The following is a 27,907-nucleotide window of genomic DNA, read 5'->3' as shown; positions in this document are numbered from 1 at the left end:
ATGAGGGGCTACTTACGTCGTACTTCCAGCTTGCACTCCACTGAATCTTCGCCGTATTCATTGACCGCCTTGCAGGTGTACACCCCCCCATCGAAGGGGCAAGGTTTGCGGATCTCCAGGGTCAGGACACCCTGCTTGCTGAACATCCGGTACTTGGCCTCATTTGATATGTCCATTTTATTCTTGTACCAGGTGATTTTGGGCTGAGGGATTTCAAAACCTTTCATTGTAAACTGTTGTAAATTCCAAAATTCGGAAGTGCCACGCTCTTTTAATAAAATTTAAGACTATTCTTTGCAGTTTGCTATTTACAAAGAGTGTATCCCTTAGACAATATGACACATGAAGAAAATTTCAGAAAAAAATATTTTCAAGTAATTTTCACATGAAGGTATGTGTTTTAATAGCTAAAATAATGTAAAGTGTTTGTTCTTCAGATGTATAATTTGGTATTTGTATTATGTTTAATTTATGCTAAGGAGCTTCATAAAATCAGCACAGTAACTGTAAAAATATATAGGGCTAACAGTAATAACACTCGCTCACAAGTAATTTTTACATTCACATTTTACAAAAGAGACTGCATTTTAATCACTAAGCTGATGCAAAGCTTGTTCTGAGTTATTTTCATGACCAGTGTGAAGAGTGGCACGGTGTAAAGGTTGGTCATAGTTACCTTTGGGATGCCACGCACAGAGCAGCTCAACGTGGCATTGTATCCTGCAATCACCGATCGGCTCACCAATGCATGTGTGAACTTGGGGGCTTCTGAGAAGTTGTGTGCTTTGTAAACGGGTGGTTTGTACACCATACCTGGGAAACAGGCAGGAGCAAATAAGAACGAGAGAACTGATGGGTATGAGTCTTGAGGAGAGAAATAATGTCCACGTGACAAAATAAAGGGTACAATGACAAAATAAAGGGTACAAATCATAGAGAGAGAAACGTTTCATGGAAACGCAAGCAAAAATAAAGGTCTCAAGCATGCATACACACATGCATAATAATAATAAAAAAAAAAAAAACTAGTGGTCGTGGTGTATTAGTGTGCACATTCTAAGCACAATTCAAATAATGTTTAATTAAAGATATTACTATTACTACTACTAATAATAACACCACCAAATCTTTTTTTTGTCCAAAATAAATTACCAGTAAAAATTTTGAGTCAAACAGGGACAATTGCACATACAGTGTTTGGGTCTCCAAAGAGTCAAGATGAAATATGTAATTGATTACAATACTTAACATTTGACTGTTACTGTACAATATCAGGGACAGTAGTACTGCTTGTTTCTTTTAAAAGGGTTTTCTGGGAAATTTTCAGCTGTTAGGCTACTGAGCTAGCGCACAGTGAAAAGTCAGACTTCAACCTCTGTGACACAGAGGTATATGCGAGGTACTAAGCTGTTCCAGCACTGGGGACAGAACACACCTGTTTTTGGGATGAAGGCGCTGTCCTTAGAGAAGCAGGCCTCTTGACTCAGACCCACCATGTTGCCGGCGTAGATGCGAAAAACATACTCATTACCCATGACAAGGTCTGACACAACGCAGGTAGTGCGTCGGAACTGTTCGTACATAGTGAACCACTCCTGTGGAGATGTGCCTTGTTAGAATCATTCAACAGCTCAGATGCACTCAATGGTTTCAGCACAGTCATATCATGCCCATTTTACACAATTAACATTAATCTCCAGCCGTGTGGCTTAGCTCCCTGGGCAAGAGATATGAATACAAAACAATAATGAGCAGCACTTAAATCCAATCAGCATGAAGGGGAAAAAAGGACAAGTGCTCTATCAGAATGATAATTGCATGGGTTTTGCAGTTTCAGAAATAAAATGATTGGGGGTAGTGTGTGGTGAGCTCTGAAAAGAGCCCAAGGACATGATCTTAGCGTGGGGCAGCCTTATTGCAAGCTCCAGTGCTCTTTGCCCTTTGACAGCAGGGAAGCACAGCTCCATGTTCGGGGGATTTTCTGATTTTATTCTCAGCAAGTGGGATTAGTCTTCATTGAATTATTGCAATTCACCTGTGCTTTCCTCCTTGTGTTTGTGGATTATAAATGAGAATGGGCAAGATGACAGTTCAACCCCAAATTGCTAAATATTTTTTGTCATGGGCACAAGCAGAAGGCCAGAATAATTTATGAGTAATAATTTATGAGCAATGAGGAGAGTTTGTTTTTGTTAAGTACTGTATTTGGGATCCTCCACAAATAGATTCTTTTCTCCACAGTGCCATAAAACTGTTACAACTTACCATAGTTTTTTTATCCGCTTTCTGGATCGTGTAGCCTGTGATGTCACAGTTCCCATCGTCTTTAGGAGGTTTCCATTCCAGAGCCACGTTAAAGCCCCACACATCCATGATTTTAAGGTTCTGAGGTGGGCTAGGTAAGTCTAAAAGTTATGAAAAGGAAAAGTTATATCCCTCAAACCAAGGCTTCATCATTCTCATTAAGAACAATGTACATTAAATAAATCTCTACCTGCTAATCCACCTATAAACAGTAAGGAGGTGAAAGGCACTACATACTGATTGTTTACTTAGTCCTTTGAATAAAAAAGCTGCCCTTACCAACAATCTGGATGTTGATGTTGGCCTTGTCCTCCACATTTTCAATTTGCACCTGCACTTCATACTTGCTGGAGTCCTTACGCTCTGCCTTGCGGATAAACAGGATGGTGTCCGTGTCGCTGTTCCGTATGTTGACATGCTTGGGGTCCAGAGGTTCGCCTTCCTTTATCCAGGTGACCTTTGGTCGAGGTTTTCCCTGCATGAGAACAAGTAGTTGGTAGTTCACCCAGTGTGCCCTTTACAATACCAGAAAACTTCACAGGTCGTGTGCAGTCAAATGAGTCAAACAACAATTATAGTATGGAATTGATAATGTTACATTTTTATAAGCTAATAATGACTATGTACATAATAATTTAACATTTTTACCAGTTAACATTGCACATCTTTTCTGGGGGGGCGGAATAGAAGGTAAAACTTCCAAAGAGAACGTCAAGCCATGTTATGATGCTATCCTTTTGTGCCCCTGATATATTATGGGTGCATTGGCCAAACACACCTGATGCACTAAATTCTTATCTTACATTGATCGCACAACAAATGGTTGCTTGAATGCCTACCTGGAAAGGAATCACTAGGTTCACCGATTCTCCAACTTTTTTGATCAGAGTCTGGCGAAGGTTTCGAGGAAGCCAAATTTTGGGGCGTTCTGGAAGGAAGAACCATCCTTGTCATGTATTCAGACTAATTATAGAGTTTTCTATGTGTAGCTGTGCTAGCGGGTAGTCCTGATGCTACACAGCCCTCAATTTTTGTGAGTGAATGAGTGTGTGATTGTCCTCTGATTTATTCGGCCTGCCTCACACTCTTTGTTTCCAGGATAGGCTTTGCATCATCACATCATGCACTGATGACAAAGATTTTTTTGTGTGCATGTTTTCTTTTTTTTTAAATGTGCTAAGTTTGAAATGCTGTTATTTTTTAACTTGGAAATGTTAATTCATTGTTTTAGTTTTTTAAATGTTTATATTTATTATAAATTGCTTTATTGCTGGAAGCCGTATATTTTCTTTATTATAAAGCACTTTGAGCAGTTTCTGTTAAATGTACAATATAAAGTAATTTGTATTATGAAGAACATTACCTAACAAGGCAATTCTTATAATTTATTGTAATCACTCAAAATGCTGTTGAGCTTTTTGGGAAGTCTCATTCATAACAAAAAAATATATTGTAGATGAAATCAGTCGTAATGATATTGAGTTTCTAGAAAATTGTGTGTGAGAGAGACATTTTTGGAAGTGTTTTTCTGCCTTTTCAACTTTTAGCACTTTCTTTAAACCTTTTTTTTTTTTTTTGCTTTACGGTTCATTATTATTGTAGATGAAGAGTCACAAGATTTCTGAGAACAGGTATGGGTATGACACCTGACATGCACAAGAGAAGCTACGACTCATGTGGAGAGGGTTGCTGCTTACCTTCTTTGGTGTTCACATATGATGCCTATTTAGACTTGAAACCTCTGTCCTCAAACTAAACTGTTCTCAACTAATTTTTCGGGTGACTTGACTGATTATAGAAATTTTACAGTAAGAATTACATTTGCCCATGAGCTGAATTGCTTTTTAAAGGAACCTTTGTTATCCAAGGGAACCCTGTACTATGAAAACATTGAAACCACAGAAAAAGTATTAGGATCACCCTGTCTAGCTAACAAGAAAAATGATGAAGTCCTGACAGAAGTACAGACCAGTGGATAGGCAGGCTTATTCACATGACTCACGCATAATCTCCCGTATGGTGACAGGCTGGCCCAGGGTGGCGGGCGGGCTGGCGCCTGCCATGTTGTATGCCAGAACACGGAATTGCATCTTCTCGCCTGTAGGCAAGTCCCTAATGAGCACTGATGTGCGATCTGTCAGCCCCTGGAAGGCTGGCACCCACTCGTCCGCTGGAGAGAGACCGGTCAAAAGAGCCACGGGTTACTTCATAAAGTTTTTCCTTTTTTCATATTTTTATGTTGCAAACTATTTTAATATAAATAGTTAATGGTTTCAAACAAAAATACATAAGTGAGCTCAGATGATCCATGTAGTGGAATTAAGGGACTTAATCTGAACATAAATGACACAAATACATGCTTACTTCCTTCTTTGCAGTATTCAACCCCATATCCTTCTAGTTCTGCTGCACCTAGACGTTCTGGAGTTCTCCACTTCAGAGTGATGGATGTGTCACTGATGTCGTCTATGCACAGGCCAATGGGAGCACTGGTCGGGGCTGGAGTGGCAAAAGGGAGACTGGATATTCAGTCAACTGTCTCTGAAACCACTGACGAATAAAGTTGCTGTACCTCTAACCTTTACCCTGGAACTAGCTATAAAACTACAGCAAACCGCATCCCCAAGCCTAAAGCCATCTCTAATCCCAGCCACAGTCCTAGTCCTTGTTCAGCTACACTGTCCTGATCTCTGACGCTACTGTAACTTTGACCTTTTCCTCAGCATTTCAAACAAGTTTTTAGTGAAAGCCCTTCCTCAACCCATATTGTTACCATGAACCCTTAACAATCACTCTGACCTTACACCTCACCTATCTCTATCTCTGGGAGCAATTTTGAACAGAAGTCCCTCCCAAACATTAATTTCCCACCATAACCCTGAATTAATCATAATCCAAACTCTAGCTTGGCTCCCTTGTCTCAATCACCAACCATAACGATCATGACCATACTTTTCAACCCAAGCTTATCTCTTGGCCAAACTTTGACTTTAAGCTCCACCCAAATCATAACATAACATTACTATGCTAAATTTACCTATAACCCCAAACCTAAATATATTCTGAACATTTACACTAATCCTCACCCTAGGATTTCCGTTCCCACTCAAAACAGTATTAAATGTCAAGTCTCTTATGGTTCTTGTTTTTAAAATCTAAGCTAAGAGGATATAACTAAGCAAACAGGATATATTATTCAAATATTTTTATTACTATAGCAATACCCTGCAAATCAAATGTACTTGCAAGATATAATCCGAACGATATGGTGTTTGGTTCACATTGCGAAGGAATATGATACACTGTAACCATGGAGACTGCATATAAGCATGGAGTCCTGTCAACAGAATGCTATTATTTATTTTGAGGATGCTATTTCCATACTGTTGTTGTGCAAAGCCCTCTGAGCTGAAGGAATGAAGTGAAGAGACTGAACTCAATCCCTTCCAAAATAACCTCAGTTCACTGATCTTCTGAAATTAAGTTTTCACATTAACCCACCAAACAAAGCAGCTCTAGACATGTGAAAACTAAGTATCCATTTAAATCATGCATCTCTTGTTAAATTCTTAAAAATACCTTTCACTCATCCCAAAAAAATGTGCTTCCTTTTCAAATCTAGACTTTTGTGTTTTGACATTGCATATCTATTATTCATGTTTTATGAAAAAGGAAAGGAAATCCAAAATAATGAGCAAAAACAGAAAAGCTTGAAATGGGCTGCATTACATCTGTCTTAAAACTCACTCAGTGTGACACATTCCCATAGATAAGTCAGTCTGAAATGGGAAATTTTAGATCTGTGTCATGTTCTCCCACCACAGTGAAACACTTCTGATCACAGCTTATAAATCTGCACCAAAAACTTTCAAAAGAATACCAAGACAATAGTAGATCAATTCATACCTTCTCAGAAAAAAATAAATGCTTTTTAAAATGAGCTCTTCCTTAATTTACCAGTAGTAAAAGAGATGCATAATTAATGAAATGCACACATCTCCTCAAAAAAATGTTTTTCATTCTGTAAAACCTACAAAGTACAACTCTACAACCAGCTGAAAAAATGAAAAATGACAAACAGGAGTAATTCCCAGAAATTATCTTAAGCTTGTACATAATTTCTTCTTGCACCCTGATATAATGGCCATATGCAGTATAGTGTCTTCCTCCCTATGAACACGTAAAGTGGGAATAAAGGGAGCCTACTGCCTTTGGGTTCTGGATCTGGTTCTGGTTCTGGCACATGGAGCTGTTCCTCCAAAATAGTATCACAAGTTGTATCTTCCTCAGCAGGTGTCAGAGTCTCTGTAGAGGTGAGCCCTGGGCCAGATTCCACCTGCAGGGGCAGCTCGGCACTCTTCTCTGGCTCCTGGGGACTACTTGATGGGGCACAGTGCAGGTCCTCAAACTCCTCCATTGCAGCTCCTGCCTTCTTCTCTGCCATCTTTGGTAGCTTCGGCTTTGTCATCCCTGCAATGCTTGGGATAGCAAAGGAATTTCTTCACAGTTTCTTCCCCTTCAGCACACGTGGTGTTCCTGGCCTGCTCCCCAGCACTCTTTGTCAGCAGCTGCGGAAGGATCCTTTCCAACTGTGGTCCACTTGGTCCGAGCCTTACTCTCCACCAATGGCTGACTATTTATAGAGCAGAATACTGCACATTGTTTCCTAATCAGCTGCCTTTGTGCTTCTCACTGCAGCCGGATACCATTATTTCCATACTAGCCCAGGATGCAACTAAAAACGGGGCAGATCCCCAGTGGCGTAACTTCTCAAGACTCAGGTTTCCATAATGAAGTTTCTCCCCACAGCGTAATTTAGATGTAGTGCAGCCAAGTGGTAGGTTCAGGTGGGGAAAGGCATCAGAAGTGAGTTCTTCAGCTAACTGGTCAAGAACAAGAGGTGACTATGCTTAACCTTCCAGACATGGATAACAGCTGTACAAATTTAACTTCAAAACTATGCAAATGATATTTTTTACTTTATGCAAACACTGGTACATGTCAAATCTAATGGGTCATATTTAAAATTTAAAATGACAGCTTTTACTAATCTCAAGTCAAGTAAGTACCAACTTAAACTCTTCATTTTGGTTTTCATGACTGAGGTTGAAGTACCTTGAGTTAAAATATAGAACTCTGGACTGAAAAGCAATAGCACTGTTAGGATTTATATGTGTGGGCTGTGCATGTGTCATTCAATTCCATTCCTTGTTACATGTTCAAATGAATATATATTTAAGTCAAAGAAAATGTAATGCCCCATGTGCTGGTGATGTCACCTTGAAATTAGCAGTATTAATGCAAATTGCTGTTGATCCTCACAAACTCCTCATCACAGAAGGTCACAGTACCCTGGGTACTCTAAATACACTCTAAATATACAACCAAAAGAACTATGCGCAACATTTGTCCTGTTTTGTAAATAAATACATACACACACACACACACACACATTTTCGGAACCGCTTGTCCCATACGGGGTCGCGGGGAACCGGAGCCTACCCGGTAACACAGGGCGTATGGCCAGAAGGGGAGGGGACACACCCAGGACGGGACGCCAGTCCATCGCAAGGCACCCCAAGCGGGACCAGAACCCCAGACCCACCGGAGAGCAGGACCCGGTCCAACCCACCGCGCCCCCTTAAATAAATACATAAAATGTATATTTCTCCAGATGGCTAATACCTTAAATTCAAACAAACTTGACTGGTATTAAGGATGTCTATTTATAAAGTTGGGAAAGGGGTGGTCCTTTGTAGACAGTTTGATGCAACCTCCTGACCACAGCAGTAAAGGGGTACTCACCAACTGGCACAAAGGGCTGGGAGGCAGGACTGTGACGAGACATGCCAATGGCATTTACTGCATAGACACGCATTTCATAGGCCACGCCCTCAATCATTCGCTTTGCCTCGTAAGTCAGTTCCTTGTATGGGTCAAAATTCAGCCTCATCCACCTGTAGCTTCTTGTCTTCTTTCTCTCAAGGACATAACCTGTTGAAGGACAACATGCATTACTTAATAATTGCTAACATCTAGTACTTGTGGCTTATTTAATATCTGGTAAGTAAGGAAAAGAGTCCAAAAGAAAATAACTGCTACAATATAACATGTAACACATTTCGCATGTTGCAATAGACTTGCACTGATTTTTCCGTCAAAAAAAAACCCACGCATTCTACTACTAAGTACAACATGCACATAACTGCAGTGCTTTATTTCATTTTATTTTAACCTGTGTAGTCACATGATGCTCACCTCTTTTTCTAATAAGCAGTAGACAAGGAGGCAATGATAAAACTAATTTAAAAAGACTTACTGAACACCCACAAAAAAATCTGATTATATGCACAAAACACATAGATTTTGGTTTTTAGTTTTAAATTGTTATTAAGATGATGTAGGATGCAGTCTTGTCAGTCTGGTTTCTATATATTATTATTATTATTATTATTATTATTATTATTATTATTATTATTATGTTAAATAATAATACAATAGAAATACAAATAGTTAGCAATTCAGTTTTTCATTTCAGTTCTCATTTAATAGTATAAAATTCTGTTCCACCAAAGAACAAATATGCAGTGTCTCAGTGACAACAGCTGTCTGTCAATGGCTGCCACCTGTCATGGAGTATGACTGTTATGTTGCGTTGAGCTCACCCAGAACAGGCATGCCTCCATCAAACAGTGGGGGGTCCCACTGCACTATGCAGGAGTCCTCTCCAACACTCAAGATTCTCGGGGTCTGGGGGGCGTCTGGCACATCTGGAAAGGGAAGGACAGCAGCAAAGTGTCAATTATTGAGTTCTTCAAAAGTGGCATTGAGCCCAACTCAATATTTCAACACTTGGTCAATACAGGTGTTTGTCACAGAAAAGGTAGACAAAAAAATTAATGGCATGCTCAAAAGTTGGAACCTATGCTCATTAAGTGAACCAGCAACAGATTTTGAACTTGTGTAATGGCACTTTATGATGGCAGCTAATTCTCCAAACAATCCACAGAAGCAACAATAGCAACCGTCAAAACTTGCTCCTTCATGGACTGTTTCCTTTTTGCAGTCTGTAGTCAGTATCAACACCATTCTTGTTGGCCAGCGCTACAGGCTGCACTCACCCACAACCTTGACAGTGATGTCGGCATTGTCCTCTCCCGCTGGGTTTCGCACGATCACCGTGTACACACCCTCGTCCTGTCGCTCCGCCCCTTCAATGGTGAAGATGCAGTGGCCGTTGGTGCTCTCCACGTGGACTCGACCTTCTGCGTTGGAGATAACCTGCCAGCAGAACCAGGGTCAATGCACACCCACACAAGTTATCCTGGGTTTGAGCTAGTTACATGTCAGCATTCCATTTTACAAAAATAATCATATTTATTGGTATAGACCTTAGTGTACAAATTTTTGCCTTATTGCTTATGGAAAGCTTAGAAAAAATTATTTTGGGTACATGAAATACAGGCTGGTTAATTTGTGATTAATGTTAATGGGATGATATTTGTTTTCCACATTTAAATGATTAATGATTCATAGCCAATTAATGTCACATTAAATGCAAATATACCTTATGATACCTATGTAAAATTGTGATGGATGAATAAAAAACATAATTACCAGCTGATGGTGCAAAGAAGTAACCTACCTATACACAGCACAAATAGTAAGGAAGTACGTATATTTCCTGTGGAATACGTGGCTTCAATCTGGCTTTTAAATTTAAAAAAATAAAAACTTACCCAGGAATCCAGGGAAGGGAAACTCAACAGCTGAATGAAATTTAGACAACTTGGAGTTGGGATAACATGCATTGTAATTCCTAGGTGTAAAAGTAAGGATCCACTGTACATGTGTTAGTGTGGAGATGGGAACATTAGCCATATTTACATCATACAAGTACTTTCCATGACACTTTATCTTCAGATATGTGTTGCCTGTTCACAACCGTTCACCTTTAACCAAAAATCCACTACTGGTGACGCTGGTGACTATCCTGAGAGAGCAAAACATGCTTTTGAAACACTTACTTCACCATCTTTCATAACGGCAGTGCTGAACTCCTGCTGCGTGGCTCCTTCACCTGCCCACTTTTTAGAGCTACCCTAAATGGGCAAAGCAAAGCCATGATGCTCGAAACAGGGGTGTACCCCCTCCACCCCAGGAACATCTACAACACTTAGAGGTTCCACGCAGTGTTTGCAGTTTCTGCTGTAATGCCCCATACTTTAGTAATCAGCACCAGCATAGAGTGCATTATGCTTTATTACTCTCTAGTTTGAAAATGCCCAGAGATGACATCTTTAGGCCAAGCCCCTTTCAGAACTCAGTATTGTCAGATCGGATCATTATGAGCTACTGATCATCGAACAGTATAGTTAAGGCCTTCCTTTTTTTAAACTGTGGTTGTCAAAGCTATAACTGGCATAAAGGGTATTATCTGTTATATTGTTATTCTGCTGTTCCTGTATTTGTTTTGTTATACAAACTGTCTTTAGATAGATATTCCATAAATGTAATCTACTACACCCCATCATGGCCACATAACCCAATGAACCAAGAATGAGTTTTGTGTTGAGCTTCATGTTCTCAACATGTAAGTTAATTTAATCAGTCAATGAATGATTGCTCAGGCAGAGGGAAAATCTGCACATGTTGTAGTCCATCAGGACCAAGAAAGGTGATCTAGGTGTTACTCATTCAAGCAGGATGCATGCAGATTAACTTTACATATACTGGAAATGCCGAGAGGACATGAGCAAAAAAGTATAGATACACAGATATTTTCCCAGAAAATGGAGATCCATTTAATCAGAATTTCTTGGATGGATGGGAGTTTGAAGTCAAAATTCATAGGGCTCTTTGGTAACAGAAAAGCTCACAGTGCATGTACTTAATCATCATGACTTTCATTTGCATAACAATACTATGACCTGAATCAGATTACGTCTATATACTACTCTACTTGAATACCTGGATTGTGTTTGTGTGTTTTTGTGCTTCTAGTTGTTTTTGTCTGAACAAAGCCCCCAGCAAAGCAGGAGAAAACCCTTACCTGCTTCAACATTTATAAATAGAGCAGGATTTTTTGCCAAGAGCCTTTCAAACGCATTTATTGAAGTTCAGAGAGTAGCATGCGATGTATTATGGGATTTTGAGTTTTCAGATGCACAACACAAGTGGAGCCAAACAGATACTTAACACTGACTCAGCAGCTGCGCCATCAAAAACCTTCATGCAAGCATTCAAGAATTAGCAGGACAAACCAGTATGCACAATATAAAAATAAAAAAAGACATTTGAATTGAATGTGCAGTATGGAAATAGAGTAATACCTTCAAAACTAGCTTTTGTGTATTAGTGAAAATACAGTGCATGACACACTGACATGCTTGAGCAGTAATTTTTCGGTTTAGATGTGTTTTTCTCACCATAACCTCCATACTCTCCTCTGTTTCGTTTTACTTCTTTGAAAATCAGTGGACCAGAGATATGTGTCCACCTTACCTTCTCGGACTTGGTCCACACCACAGTGGGCGCAGGGTCACCCGTGATGGGCACATCGAGTCGCAGCTTGTTCCCAGCCACCACCACAATGGTTGACTCGGCTGTATTCCCAATACAGTCCAGATGGATTTTCGGTGGATCTTTAAGAGAAAAACAAAATATCAATATAGGCTTTCAATGAGTTGCAAATTATTTAAACAAACAAACAGATAAAGGTTCACTCAGTCAAAAGTGCTTTATTTGGCAATGCAAAATTTGTTCATTTTCCTTAGATTAGATTTCTTGAGAAGAAGGTGTGCTGATACAACATATAGGTGTTTAAAGGAAGAAGAAAAGTGATACCATAGCATAATTTACCTTGTCGTGGAACATAGTCAATCTTGACCTCTGAAAAAAGTCACAAGTTATTGGTAACTGCACAGTAAACGTTCAATATTTTAATGTCACCAGTTGAAGAATGGAAATATTGGAAATATGGCCAATACCAAGGAAGCTAAGTTTGGCAGAGAGGTTAAAGGCATATCCCTCAGGAACAAAAGTGTAGTCTCCCTCATCTTCAGGCTTCACATCTTCAATGGTCAGCTTGTGTATCCTGGAAAGTAGATAAACCCTGATTTTGCAGGAAATTGACAGCTGTAGATGATTTTTAAAGGTATATTATATTATATTATATTATACCTTTAAAAATAATATAATCCATACACAAATGTATACGTGCGCACGCGCACACACACACACCACCACAATGCACAGATCTTCCACTCACCTGCCGATGTGTGTAATGTGAATTCTTGCGTCAGACTTCACCTCCATGCCATTTTTGTACCAGATTCCTTTCACCTTCTCATCTGAAACCTCACACTTGAAGACAGCCTCCTCTTTGGCCTTCACGGTCAGGTCGGCAATGCTCTGATACACCTCAAGCTGTTTCTCTGTCAGCCAAGGGAGAAAGTACCCATTCAGTTCAACTTGGCACAGCTTCATATTTGTTATGCTTCTCTGCGCAACTTTTTCTGTATCATTCTTTTTCTACTATAATACAATGTTTGTAGTATTTGAAGAAGTGTGGTAATCAGTCCCCCAGTATTAGACCTTTGCTTTAACTATAAAATATAGAAATTGAAAAAAAACTATGTAAGGTCCTGAGCTGTGAATTTAGCTTATTCTGTTTGGAATCTGATGCTGTCTCCATCCATGGGTTTCCTCTCACATTTACTTTTCTCCGAAAGAAATTGCAATGTTAGGGTACCTAAACCTATTTACTTACTTAACAACCAGGTAATTCTACAGGAGCAATCTCAAGGCAAGTACCTTGCCCAAGGGTATTACAGTTGGAGGTGAGACCTGAATCAACAAGCTTCAGGCTCAAAAGCAGAAGTGTGTCCGGTGTAAGTGAATGAGTGAGTGCATGCGTGTGTGAAAAATTTCCCTGCAATGGAATGGTTTCCTATTCATGGAGTACCGTGCCACATGCCCTACACTTCCAGGATAGACTCTGGACCACTGTGACTGTACTGGACAAGCAGCTATTGATAGCGGATGCATGAAAGAATACAATATAAAATGCAAGTCTCGATTCTATAGTCTGTTGTAATGGCTTTACATAAGTACACACTTCTTTCAGGATTTAACAAAAAACAATGTGCAGCAGAGAATAGTTTTAAAAAAAAATTGGGCCAAAAAGAAGGAAATACATTTGCCAAGCCAAGTATGTGTCAAAGAAAGTATGTTAGGCATGTCTTCTAACTATAGCTGCCATTTGTGTTTGGTTGGTGTGATGACCTTGACACAGTGACTTCTCGAGAGATCGTGTTTCAGAGGAGCAGGAAGGAGATGAGGCCAATCAGCAATAACCATGGGTTCTGGATGCCCACCAGCCTCTTTGATGCTTTGCTATCAGTCTGAAAAGCTTCACATTCTATTCTAGCACAGGGCACAGAAGTAACAAGGGAGTTGGATGCATGTTTCACGTGCTCCCTGTGTTTGTATAGGTTTCCTCTGGTAGCTCTGATATCCTGCCACAGTCCAAAGACGTGTTTCTGGTGAACTGGGGACTGGAAATTGCCCATTCTGTGTGTGTGTGTGTGTGTGAGATTGATGCCATTGCCTTGTGTTGCAGTGTCCCACATTACACCCTGTGCTTGCAGAATAGACTCTGGCCCTCTACAATCCTGCCTTGGAGAAGCTCTTGCTGATAAATGGATTGATGATCATGACAACTTTATAAACCTACCTTGTACCATGAGTTCTGCCACCGATTCCCCCCCATTGGTTTTAACCCTGTAGTGGCCACAGTCTTCTTTGGTGACATCATTAATGATCAACACATGCTTCTTTCCATCCTTCTTGAAACGATATTTCAAGGCTTCTTCCCTCGTCAGCTCGACTCCATCCTTCTCCCTGCAAGAAGGATAGAAGCACTTGAGTACTGGACTTCACTACATTTAGCTGCAGTTTCCATTGGTGCGCTTTCCGTTTCAGACACTTGGTGTTATTCTATAGGGAAATTTCCATGATCTTTGCATTACAAGTTGTACTCGACTTAACAACATATTCAACCTGTCTCAAGGCAAGGTCGGATATGTTAAGTCGAGGACAACTTGTAATCCTATCTCTCAGACTTATGACGGCTGTTTAATTAACTTTATTGTGCTACTATTACACTATCATCTCCATAATTGTCAACATTATTTTAATGGTATAATATAATACAGAGTATAGCTAAAATACACACACACACACACACACACACACACACACACACACACACACACACATTTTCTGAACCGCAAGCGGGCACCCCAAGTGGAACTTGAACCTCAGACCCACTGGAGAGCAGGACCTAGTCCAACCCATTGAGCCACTGCACCCCCTTATAGCTAAAATATTGCAGTTGAATTCATATGGACCTGTTACAGCAAACTAAATAATTTTGGTCATCATTATGCAAAGCAGGGCAATACTTTAAATAAATGCATATACACACACATTATCATTATATACAGTAAACACTATATAATTGTTCAGTATTATCAGCTTTAAATTACAGGCATGTTTTGTGCATTCTTCTTTAAGAGCACAGTATTTTTGGCCTAGAGGGGGTGCGGTGGCGCAGTGGGTTGGACCACAGTCCTGCTTTCCGGTGGGCCTGGGGTTCGAGTCCTGCTTGGGGTGCCTTGCGACGGACTGGCGTCCCGTCCTGGGTGTGTCCCCTCCCCCTCCGGCCCTATGCCCTGTGTTGCCGGGTGGGCTCCGTGACCCCATATGGGACAAGCGGTTCTGAAAGTGTGTGTGTGTATTTTTGGCCTGTCATAAATTCCACAGATCTTGGAATGAATAAAGCACAGAAAGTGAGAGATGTGCAGGTGTTGGTGTGACTTTTTGCCACCAGTGATAATTTATGACAGATCACACATGTAGGGCAAGACCATGGAGCTTCCACAGAAGCCTTGAGGCTGTGAGCGAGTGCAACTATGTGAAGAGACACACATACGCCACCTACAGGAGACCAGAGGAATGTTTTTGGCCAAGTTAAACACGGGGAGCTACGCAGCCTTTTGGGTACCAGTCAATATAGCATCATCCTTAGAACTGCCTTAATGAATCAATGCCATAAGTTCTCTAATATTATATTTTTAAAAACTTAACTTAGACCTGAAGGATATTAACATATTAATTTAAAACATTCCTGCCATGCCCTCGCCGCCGGAACACCGAAGCACACCTGATACCACTCTTGGACAAACGCATTAAAGGCTGAGGAAGGCAAGGAGCTAGTACGGAACCTTGTTCAGCCTACCGACTAGCGACTCCTGACCCAGCCTATTGCGCCCTCCTTCCTTTGCCCTGTTTCCTGTTCCCTCTCCTAGTCCCTTTGTGCTCATTTTAGATAACTGACCTCTCGCCTGTTTACCGACCTCGTCTTTTTGGATTCCCCTTTTGGTGACGTTCGCCCCTCGGAAAACTTCGCCTGTCCTCTGACTACGACTTTGGATTTCCATAATAAAAGCTCTGTGTACTCTGCACTTGAGTCCGACTACTTCCTTCCGGAACCCTGACATGGCAATTCCGAAAAGACAGTCTTCCATTATGACATTGTGACAATTAGAAAACTTAAAAACATTCAATAGAAAGGTGAACTCTTAGCCCTGTTTTAAGGCACACTGTACATTATAGTGTATTCCAAGTTCAAAACCAATACGCTACTCGTGGTGCGGGCAGCCGGGAGGAGATGAATTCTTACCACTTGACATGAGCACCCTCCTCAGACACCTCGCACTCAAACTCCACTCGCTCGCCCTTCATCACCATCTGGTCCTCCAGGTTGCGAGTGATCAGCACTGGTGGCTCTGTGGACACAGAAGCATAATACTGTGTGTTCTGCCAGAAGAAGACAACAAGTAATGCAGTAGAGCCTTTAAGGACAGTGACTCACAAACTGAAGGTTACTGGCTCAAATTCCAGGAAGGATCCTCCTATAGTTTAGAGTACACTCAACCTGAATTACTTCAGAAACAGTTTCAGGTTTATAAACTGAATGTCAGTTTGTGCAGAAAAAAAAAAAAAAAAAAAACTGGCTACAATATCAAATAATAATAGATGCCATCCAGAGATAGGACAAATCAGAAACTGCTCATCATTGCATCCTGGGACTGTAAATACATCTCTTCAGCTGACAGTTAGATAAAGAGCAGTTTCAGGTCTAATGTTTGGAGAGGCTCCTGGAAATACTCAAGTTAACATTTTTGCTCCAGTAGGAAAATGTGGTAAAGAGGGTAGCACAGCTGTGTGGATGTGGGATCAATCCAGCTCAGTCTGAACTTTGCATGTTCTCCCCTTGTTTGTACTGATTTCATCCATGTGCTCTGGTTTCCTCCCGCTGTCCACAGACTGCGAATTGCATGTCAGGTGAATTAGTGAATGATTTGTGTGAATGAGTGAGTGAGTGTGTGTTACATTGCTTTACTGTGTGGATGGTTGACAGCTGTATGTAACTTTGTGCTGTGTCACTGTCAAAGTCATCAGCAATATATGAGAAAATAAAGTAACTGCTGCTATTCCTGCACGATGTCAAATTTTTGAGGTTCACCTTTGACAAAAAGTTCAGTGAAACACTTCTCATCTCCAATCACACAGCTGTAGGCGGCATCGTCGGCCAGCGAGCAATGGTTGATGGTGAGGAACCGCTTGTTGCCCACGTTCTCAAAAATATACCTGGCCAAACATAGGGAAACCATCAAAAGCCACAAACCTTCACAGCTTCACCAGTGGCTCTGCACTGAGCAGAATAAACTAAACTTGAAGACTGTAAACAGAAATGAACCATGACGGAGACACATTCTGGGGAAAAAACCGGTGAAAATTTTGCACTGATGCAGTTACTTAGAAAAGAGACTCACTGCATCTTGTTATTTACCAACATTTTGAAGGCTGCAAAACGAAGATATTTTGATTATTGATCTGCTGTTCCATTAGAGGTTTTAGCAGAATGCCACCCTGCCAGTTGTGTGGATAATGTACCTAGATGTGCTATTAAAACATATAAGACTGAGAAAAAACTGTAAATATACAGATTCTTTAGTCTGTTCAACTCTATTTTTAAAAAATTTAACAAAACAATTTGCTTTCATTGACTTGTTCATCATGAAAAAAACTGAATACTTACTTGCTGGTGACAACAAGTGATCAGGTGAAGGAGGGGAACCCGGTTCGACCCCATTTTGTTTCAAAGGAGAAAAGTTGAAAAAAGAAGAAAGAAACAGGATTAAATGAAAAAGTGAGTGTGTTTGAATGATGCAGTAATCTGTCCATATAAAAAATATGAAATACATGTCTTAGATAAGCAGATATGCAGGAACATTTAAGAAGATTTTTGAAACACCCTGAATTAAATGGAAAAACAAAGACCCACAAACTGCTTATCCCAAGCATGGTTGTGGCAAGCTGGAGCCTAACCTGACAACACAGGGCACAAGGTTGGGTGGGGAAGGGACACACCCAGGATGGTATGCCAGTCTGCTGCAAGGAACCCCAAGCAGGACTTGAACCCCAGACCCACTAGAGAGCAGGACGCAGCCAAGCCTGCTGTGCCACCGCACCCCCCCCTGCAAAACAAGGACCCAGTCTTTGCAACTCATACAGTAAGTACCTTCCAGTTAGCTGGATTTCCTGTCCATTCTTCAACCACTTCACCTCAGCACTCGGGTTGGCCACTTCCACTGCAAGTTTGATCTTGTGGCCTTTCTCCACCTGGTAGGCAGGGTCCAACTTCTTTAGGAACACTGCAATTTAAACGCACACATAGCTATAGATTTCAAAATGAATAAAAGACAGAAACTAAAGGGAAAATGAGCATAACCTGAAGTCTGTTAAATAACTATATTAAAAAATGGTATAGCTCTATAAAGAACATTAGTCACATAAGACCTTGGACAACATTGCTGTGTATAAGGGAAAAGGAAAAGAACTAAAAATATTTCTGGATCTAGGGCTGCTGGTAATGATGTTTCAACTCACCATCACTCTTTTTCTCCTCCTTCTTCATCTTTTTCAGCCTCTTCAGCATGCCACGGAGGTCCGTGATTCCATACTGAAAGGCAATCTTCTCGTACTCCGAAGGCGACGCTTTCTGAAGAATTTCCCAGACGTCCACATCAGGCTCTGTGTTCATGTGCACGGTGCTGGAGAACACAAGGAGTGAGTCACAGACCTGTCTTATCACGATTAGGCTTTATCGGGTGATTCCAAGAATTTACATTTCAGTAACAACAAAATTGTTATATTTTATTTTCACCGTTCTGTTGAATCTGTTTAAATAAATATGTGAAGCCTATAATCACATAGCCCTCTCATTTCTGCATCTGCTAGACCAAATTATGACAGTGTACACATGCAACATGGAGTCAGTCATATGGACAGCACTACAAAAAGTAATTCACACACACTAGGCAAGGCCAATAAAAAAAAAAAAAAAATAATAAAATAATTGGTGATTCAAAAAACAAGTTTCTTACCGATTTGTTGCTTTTAAAAAACTGCTGCACTCATTCAGATGCAGAACCCCAGCAGCAGGCATGGTATGAACAGACCAAGACATGTTAGCCAGAGCACCGTACAGCGGTACAGGTTTAATAAGCTTGCACAGTTGTACATTTATTGTCATCAAGATTACATTAAAAAATAAAAACATCAAAACTGTTCATTAACAACACGGTAACAGTTGTTCACAGCATGGTTAATTATTGAGAAATGCAGTTAATTTCTTGACCCTAGAACAATCCATAGTGCAGAATCCAGTGATGTTCAACGTGTACGTTTAGATGAAAAGCATGATGCACAGAGGAGTGGACAGCTCCTGCACCTGTCAATAAACACGCTGTGACGGCTGTTGCTGCTAATTCCAAGCCAGGTGTGGAACATTCTTACATTCGCATTTGGAAACAAGTCACATCACCTAAACATAGATGGAACTATTTAAACCTGCTGAGACCACTGCTGATTCTATTTCATGTAGCTTTCAGTGGCCAATGCTCCTACGCAGCAAAGCTTGCAGTTGGCCCATAAGGGCCTCTCAAGTTAAATAAACAGTCATTGCTCTTTTTCCAATTAAAGAAATAGTTTTGGTTTTTTGGCATTTCACCGATGGAAGATGTAGGTATAGATTATGAACTCTTTTGCGTATTTGTCAAATTAATGTTAATTCACATCCGAGGTCACTTTTGACATGTTTGTTCACGATGAAGAGCAGTCAGTACGCACTTTGGAGGATTGTGTGATTGCTGAAATTTAGTGTAGGGGTGTCAACAGCCATGACAGGTGAGGGAGGAGTGACTTTAAAACGGCTACAGCTTTCACCCCAGGTGACCTTTGACCTCTGTAAAAGTTCTGAATGTGGCTCCAGGGGAATCCATTCAGGCAGCGATTCTGTGAATAACGGGGGCTGTCAATGGCCAGGTCACTTTATCTCTGAGGAACAGGTGTGACTTTAGCCTGTGCAGTAAGACCAGCCATTGTTAGTGGTGAGGGGGTAAGAAGCATTAAGTGCATGCAGCTGTCTGTCAGACCTGCTGACAGGAAACTTACTCCCTGCAGAGAATGCGGTCATTCGAAGAGCCGCCGCCGTCCAGAAACAAGAGGAAAACACAAATGCACCCATTAGTTGAGTTTTGAAGACAAGAATAATTTGAACCATTTTTTACTTCCTGTTTGCCCAGCATTATTTTTTAACTGGCGCTTTTCTTCAAAGCGAATGCCTATATTATTGTAACGGTGCTGAGGGGAGCCAATATAGTTCAATGTTAATAGTTCGTATTAGTGTTTTTTCGTGTAAATAGTCTTGTGCCCTGTTCTGATTGGGTGTTGTATTGCTTATGCTCCGTTTTCCACAAGGGGAATTCTGGGGAGTTCAAGGGGTGATCTCCTAACTGTTTTGCAGAGAAGGGGGTCTTAGAGTGACCTGGGGGAACTCTCCACTGTTCAGGTACTGCTTTATATTGTCAAGAGCATCTTTGTTAAGACTGCTGCTAGAGAGCTATGTACATGGGCCATAAAGAACATTTTCCTACTACCTTGACTCCTGAGTTTGTTTCCAGTAGCTCCATTGGGGGGGATATGCAACATTATGTTTTACTAAACTCCTTAGAATTATTTACCCATTTATTCAGCTGGGTTATTTTTGCTAGTCTAATTTTAAATACACACACACACACACACACACACTTTCAGAACCGCTTGTCCCATACAGGGTCACGGGGAACCAGAGCCTACCCGGCAACATAGGGCGGAAGGCCGGAGGGGGAAGGGGACACACCCAGGACGGGACGCCAGTCCGTCGCAAGGCACCCCGAGCAGGACTCGAACCGCAGACCCACAGAAGAGCAGGACCCAGTCCAACCCACTGCGCCACCGCGCCTCCCCTAATTTTAAATACTTTATATCTATTTATTTAGCAGCCACTTTTCTCCAAAGTGACTTCCAGTGAACTCTACGTAGTGTTATCAGCCCACACACCTTATTCACCAAGGTGACTTACACTGCTAGATATACTACTTACAATGGGTCACTCATCCATACATCAGTGGAACACACTCTCTCTGTCACTCACACACTACACGAGAACCTAAACAGCATGTCTTTGGACTGTGGGAGGAAACCAGAGCACCTGAAGAAAACCCATGCAGACACAGGGAGAGCATGTAAACTCCACATAGACTGAGCAGGGATCAAACCCACATCTTCTTGCAATGCCCAGGTGCTGTGAGACAGCAGCTCTACTTGATGTGCCACCATGCCTCCCATGCAAGCTACCTTAACCACCTTAATCAGAGGTTCTCCACTAGGAGCAAGTGAGGATTCACACCAGGCACCAGCTCTAACCACTATTTTACTTTCTGACCCAAGAAAGTACAATATATAATAAGATTAAGCATATGAAATCAGGTGTATAAGCTCTGTATTAGGAATCCTGTAAGTGTTTGTACATCCTTTCGTAACATGTCCAAAATCCACTTTATAGGTCAGCAGTTACTGAATTGATCATCCAACAGACTGATTCGTGTTAAGGAACCTTGATGGCTTAACTACCCAGGAGCAACACGTAAACTCATGAGACAGGAATAGGACACACCTCTTCTTCAGCAAAGCACTGAAGTCCAGTTCTCCTGCTTCCTGTCCTCCATCAGTGCTCCTGTAGGGAGAAGTCAGATCCAACATGGTGTGAACTGCTCAACAGCACAACTTCTAAAGGAAAAAAAGCATACCACAAACGTTTACTTTCACCTCAGCTGGAATTTGTAGAATACAGATAACCCCCGAGACACAGCAGACGAGAAAGGTTTTTAAATATATTTATGGGATTTCTAGGAAGTTATCCAAGCCCCACCCTAAACATTTTTAGGCTTTATAAGCATAGAATGTCTTCTATACACTTAAAAAATACACACACACACACACACACACACACACACACACACACACACACACACACACACACACTTGTCCCAAATGGGGTCGCGGGGAACCAGAGCCTACCCGGTAACACAGGGCGTAAGGCCAGAGGGGGAGGGGACACACCCAGGATGGGACGCCAGTCCACCACAAGGCACCCCAAGCAGGACTCGAACCCCAGACCCACCAGAGAGCAGGACCCAGTCCAACCTACTGCACCACCGCGCTCCCCCATACTTAAAAAATAAATATTCTAAATATTGTCAAAAATACTGATCTTGCTAATTGATTCAGGTAATCATCTGGTTTCTCAAACACATCACCATTTAGTTATCTGTACATTCTTTGTGCATTCATAATACAAATATATTAAAGAATGAGAAAATAATCAAAACCCAATGAAAGGCTATACATGAGATGTTAATAGACCTACAGTCGATGCCCTGTACTGGCAAGACATGAGTGCCAGTGCTGCAAAAGCGCTAGTGCATAGCATCCTATCTTTAATGTGCTCGCACCTTGGATCTGGATGGCTCTTGCCATCACTTTCAAATGCGTAACAGCATCTCAGCACTTTTAAAGCAGATTTTCTCATGTAAAGTGAACTGTTTTCAGGTGCAGAGATGCTGTTACTCTTATCTTTCTCATCTGACATAATTACCAATTCCATGTGTTGTTTTGCAGGAAATCACTCATGTAGTAGAACATAGTAGAACAACAGAAACAGTGTAGGTGCAAAAAAAAAAAAAAAAAATAGAATCAGATGTATAAATCATAATCATTTATTAATTTTACATGTTTTAGATGTGAGATTTGTATTTTATAAGTTTATTTTAATATGTTATACATTAATAATGACCTTCCACATAGGGTTAGCATACTTTCAGGCAGAACAGTATATTACCAGTTAACATTTTTTAAAAATTGTTTCCCAACCAGCCTTCAAAATATCTCATGCTGCACACCAAAATATAACAAATAATTAGTAGGAGAATGTGATTTGTCATTCTGAAAGGAAAATTTTGTCTCTGACTGCAATGTTGAAAAAAGTTCTCATATCTGTATGTTTAATGCAGGCTGGAAACATACTTCTGTGTAACTGTCTTCTGTCTGTTATAATGTGTAATGCTTATGGAGAAAAAGGTAAAAGAGGGAAAACCTACGTGCGTCTGAAAGCTGTACGGATATCTAAATCTCCCAAAGTTCGTGCCTCTGCAAATAGACGTTAGAAGTACATGTTATTCTTTGAATGAATGAGTACGTTGATACACTATAAAGAGAAGAGTTCAATGGAGTTTGCTGTGACAGACAAGCAATTACATGTACAGAAAACTGAATTTATTAATACTGAAAACTGGTACTAGACTTGAGAAATCCGGAGCAGTTACACACCATGAACCATGAGGTCAAAGTTGCAGCTGTCGAATTTGTCCTTGGAGGACACCTCGCACCGGTACCCACCAGCAAAGTTGGCCTTGGCTCCAATGATGTGCATCTCAAAAGTGTACACCTGTAACATATGACTCAAACTTAGAGCTTGTGTCAACAATTAAAACTACGTTAAACAAAAACTGTGGAAATTCTTTAGATGGTATTACTATTGGATATTCTGTCTAAATTCCCACCCAAGGCTTGATAGTAGTACTGCTCCACCCATCTGTTTTTAACATAATTTTTTCCCGAATTTTCTCCCCAGGATAAAGCTGTCTAAGAAATAATAATAAATCACATAGAACATGCACTTAAAATATGTATAGTTGTAGTATGCTTTTTAACTTTCACTATGTCATCACTACTTTACATGGCCTCAAGTCCCTTCACTGACCTTTGAGTTGCGATCATACAGCTCTTTCAACTGAAGGTGCTTTCCTGCCTTGCTGGCCAAATCCATCCACTTCCCCTTGAACCAGCGGACTGTGGGCTTCTTCAACAAGTTTGCTGAGCCCACCTTGGCCACAAAGGTTATATTCTCACCTGCATGTAATGTTGATCTGCCATTACATGGTGACCGCTTCAACGTGATTACTTTTTCTTATTACATTATGAAAAGTCAAGTAAATATTTTTCTTTTCATATACAAGTACCAGAAAATATTTTTTCCAGATTATTAACTCCATCAGTGAATGCTATGATTAAATTGTTCATCTACTGTCAACTGTATACTATATACTGACTATAATAATTGGCCCTTTGCATTTTTTACTATCTGATTCATGTCACCTTCACTGTTGTGGAAGAACTCTAATCTTTCATTTACCATCAACTCTCTGTATTCTCATCTTTTTGGCCATCTAGTTCACACCATCTAGGCACTCACCCTGAGTGACTTCAGAGCTTTGGGGTTTCTCCAAGAAGAGCCCCGTCAGGTCCTGACGTGTGTCTGGATGTTGGCTCTCAGGAAAACCTGGTAAAGGTGGCCAAAAGCATGAGAGGAAGCATTTCTTGACCCACAGTTGCTTCAAGGTCCTGGCCCTGTGAAACTCCTCAAAGAACACATGGAAGGTCACAACAGAATTATGGCAGCTTGGTTGAGTGTGTTGATTCACCTTCTTGTCCCGCACAATCCTCAGGAACATGTGCTTCATGCTGAGCTGCAGCATCAGCAGGGGTGGAGCTGGACGAAGGAGCTTCAGTCAGAGTTGGAGCTTCAGCTAGTGCTGAAGCGATATTTGTGCCGTCCTTGATTTTCTCTGGCAAGCATTCCAAGACCACAATGGGGGACTGATAAGAATGTCAGCAAACACCTATGCCACTGGAGATAGCTCATGAGTATGTTTGTTATCACATTTTCATTCCCTGATCTCTTAACCAGACTGCATCTAATAGCTTCATATAATAAAGACCTTTACACAACAGGAAAATTTAACCATGACTGTGATTTTTTGGGTCTTTAAGGAAAGGTATGATTCACTTCATTACTGAAGAAATATGGACAATAAAGTCCTCTCAATGCTGTCTTGATCATAGTGCTTGTAGACAAATTAACTTAAAATAATAAACATATTTTGTGACAATGTAATAGGTGGCTGTGTCATATTATTAAATAGGTCATTAAACTTAAATCACTCCTTTACTCAATAAGACTACTTGGTTGTAGTAATAGAAGTTATATAAAAATTTCCATATATATCATTAACTTGGTGTGTATAAAGACTTAAAAGTTTAAACCAATTATCTGGTACACCTACCTTCTACTGTGTTCACCTTCAGTTCAAATTTGACCTTGGAAGTGCCTGCAATCACAGCGTAGACCACATCATCCTCCTTGGAGATGTTTCTAATGGTGAGTGAGTGATTTCTCCCTTCAGCGCTGATGACATACTTCTCACTGGCAACAATGTCTATCGAGTCACGCTGCCACTTCACCTTAGTTTCGGGCTTGTCGGTCACTGCCTCGAACATGCTTGAACCTCCAACTGTAGCCTCTGCGCTTTTTGGCTTCTTGGTGAAGGCTGAAACTGAGGGGAAGGGAAGATAACCCTTTGGCCTTTCAAACACTCTTTGCCCTACTATACTGTTTATCCAAATTTTTTATATATATATCTATCTATATCTATCTATTTATATATAGCAGTGTCTTGTTGGCCTTGTATAGTGTCAAAAATGCCAGTATCCATGTGGGGGTATTGAGGCATGTTCACCTTTGCACAAAAAGCAGGATAAAAGGTAATATGTATGCTCCTTTATTGCCATAGGTTTTGTATAACATTTGGAAAGGTTTAAAATATACACTTGCAGTTTTTTAAACAAAAAACCTATGTATGCACACATTAAATTTTGCTGAAAGTATGCACAAGGTTAAGTCAAAAAGTATCAGTAAAAAAGATTAAACATCATTACAGATACTTTTTGACTTATCCTTGTATGTGTAAATGTGTATGTGTGTGTATGTGTGAATATATATAAAATATTTAACTACTGGATAAGAATGAGAGCCGATGAGCAATTCCTCTTGACAAGCCTGTTCCTGCTTTTATTGCTGACCTGATTAAGAGACATTCATACATTCATAAATTTATATTTTCTAAACTTAATGCATGCACTGTCATAGTCTATCATGATTTTATTGGTGACTAACAGATGCGCTGAATGCCAGCATGAAAACCAAATTAAGATTCAAGGCACTGCAATTATATATATTTAATTAGCTTTACAGCAAGGCCAGTACTAATGTCTAAATAAATAACCTCACAGGGGGCCAACCACATATATAACTAAAAAAATGTCAAACAGCTTGCATCACACTGCTCTCTCAGGAATTCATATTGTCATTCATATGAAATTCAAAGCCTGGTAGTTGCATTTCTTGCTCACTACTTTCCTGCCTTGCTGGCCAAATCTATCCACTTTGATACCAAGAACATTTGTTTTAAAGAATGTTTTGAAGTGCCTCTGTAGATATATGTAAGAGAACACTTTCCACAGAAGTACAAGTTAATCACTGTACAAATAACTCAGATTTTTTTCTAAAAAAAAAATTCTGCTAAAAAAGTTTTACAGATTTAGTACTCAAGGCCACAAGTGGAAAGTAGTCAAGGATTAACTGACAAAACCAGAATCAATAAATTATATATATATATATATATATATATATATATATAAAAAACAGGGGGGTGCGGTGGCGCAGTGGGTTGAACCACAGTCCTGCTCTCCGGTGGGTCTGGGGTTCAAGTCCCCCTTGGGGTGCCCTGCGACGGACTGGCGTCCCGTCCTGGGTGTGTCCCCTCCCCCTCCGGCCTTACGCCCTGTGTTACCGGGTAGGCTCCGGTTCCCCGCAACCCCATATGGGACAAGCGGCTCTGAAAATGTGTGTGTGTGTGTGTGTATATATATATATATATATATATATATACAAAACAGATATATATTCAGGTGTATGTAGCATTTATTAACCAAAAAGTAAGATATGGTCTTCACATTATGCTTCTAACATTGTCATGGTGAAGTAGAGAAGCAATACTTGCGGAGAATTCTGGGGCTGCTGGTTCAGGTATTTAGTTTAGGAACAATTACACTAATCATACAAGAGATTCTCACATTAGCACTGTGTAACCCTCTGACACGTCATTGTACACGCAGCCATATCTGCATATGGAGAAGACAGGTAAAATTTCATCCAGGTGCCTAAAATAATGTTGATGATTTCCCACATGGTGGCCTTATTTATCTGTTACATGTTATCTATGTTAATAAAGAAAAATAATCTATATTTCTGAAAGTTATCAGGGTTAATAATATAAGGGAGTCTAGGGAATACCAAGTTGGACCTTGGCTGAGACTTATGACTACGGTGTTTAGCTCTTACATATTCACTAAAAGTTTAACACTAAACAGGTTTTCGGTGCTCAACAATGGTTATTACTGTTCTGGACGAGAATGAAAAGTTTACAGACACTGATAAAAACTGTGAAAATAGGCTGTAAAGTACGTTTGTATAATATAGACTTCAAAAGTACAAACAAGTATAAACACAGGAAAGATACAACAGGCCTGTCAGGTACAAAAGGCTTGCTTATCAACCCCAAGCCTAGCCAACATTTGTTAGCTAAAAGTTATAGCCACATAATAGAACAGATACAGTATGAAAAAAAATTCTTTTAATAAGCAAAAGAGCTTTAAATATAGTTTTGAAATTGTCAATTGCAGTCCATATAACAATGTACGTTACATTATTACTTCATGAACCCACATATTAAAATTTAAAAAGCTTGTAAGTTTATTCAGTAATTAGTACATTTAACGACTATACTACACATGTTTTTGTCAACAATATCAAAAGAAGAAGAAATTTAAGAATTTTTTTTTTATTTTTTTTTTTTTTTTTTTTAAAAAGTGTGGGAACGGCTGATTTATTTTAAAGCCATTATCTAGCCATGGTAATGAAATTATAAAATGCTCAAAACTGACACAGCTAAACCCAAACACAGAAATATTTCACGAGGTAAAGAGTCAAGGTTGTCGGACATATTGTGTATTTAAATGCTTTTTTACCCTACACTGGCATGCACACATAAAAAAAAAAATCCTGTGAAAAATGCTTACGCGCTTTTTTGACTGGTTCCGGCATCCTGGGTGAGTGTCGTCTGTGTCCCAACAAAATGACTTTACAGCCTTTATCCCGGTGCCTCTATAAACCCCTCAAACCCCTTCCCAA

At 40.2% G+C, this 27,907-nt stretch overlaps 1 protein-coding gene across 1 annotated transcript; it reads right to left on the bottom strand.

Annotated features, from left to right (window-relative positions):
• On the bottom strand, positions 1–27,820 carry mybpc3 (myosin binding protein C3). Its single transcript, XM_018760476.1, has 31 exons — positions 27,796–27,820; positions 24,942–25,211; positions 24,300–24,443; positions 24,071–24,157; positions 23,579–23,727; positions 23,146–23,263; positions 22,917–22,965; positions 21,434–21,493; positions 20,896–20,898; positions 18,822–18,845; positions 18,325–18,488; positions 17,957–18,089; positions 17,474–17,476; positions 16,898–17,022; positions 16,052–16,157; positions 14,042–14,208; positions 12,575–12,740; positions 12,294–12,400; positions 12,166–12,195; positions 11,809–11,948; positions 9,426–9,585; positions 8,970–9,074; positions 8,110–8,298; positions 4,669–4,803; positions 4,307–4,474; positions 3,144–3,232; positions 2,584–2,779; positions 2,266–2,405; positions 1,436–1,595; positions 677–813; positions 1–203 (listed from the first exon to the last, which is right to left on the bottom strand). The coding sequence occupies exons 1-31, from the start codon at positions 27,818–27,820 to the stop codon at positions 9–11; spliced, it is 3,744 nt and encodes a 1,247-aa protein (XP_018615992.1). The 3' UTR covers positions 1–8.
• Between the last annotated feature and the right edge of the window lie 87 nt (positions 27,821–27,907).

This window comes from Scleropages formosus, chromosome 2 (genome assembly GCF_900964775.1).
Source record: "Scleropages formosus chromosome 2, fSclFor1.1, whole genome shotgun sequence".
In the NCBI taxonomy this organism is placed as follows: domain Eukaryota; kingdom Metazoa; phylum Chordata; class Actinopteri; order Osteoglossiformes; family Osteoglossidae; genus Scleropages; species Scleropages formosus.
Note: the sequence above shows the minus strand (reverse complement) of the source record. Positions and strands in the feature narration are given on the sequence as shown.

Coding starts and splice junctions, on each gene's coding strand:
- mybpc3 (XM_018760476.1), bottom strand. CDS start 27,820: ATGCCGGAACCAGTCAAAAAAGCGC. Junction 12,741..14,041: donor GGCAGAACTCATGGTACAAG/GTAGGTTTATAA, acceptor CTTGGCTGACAG/AGAAACAGCTTGAGGTGTAT. Junction 204..676: donor CTGTGCGTGGCATCCCAAAG/GTAACTATGACC, acceptor GAAATCCCTCAG/CCCAAAATCACCTGGTACAA.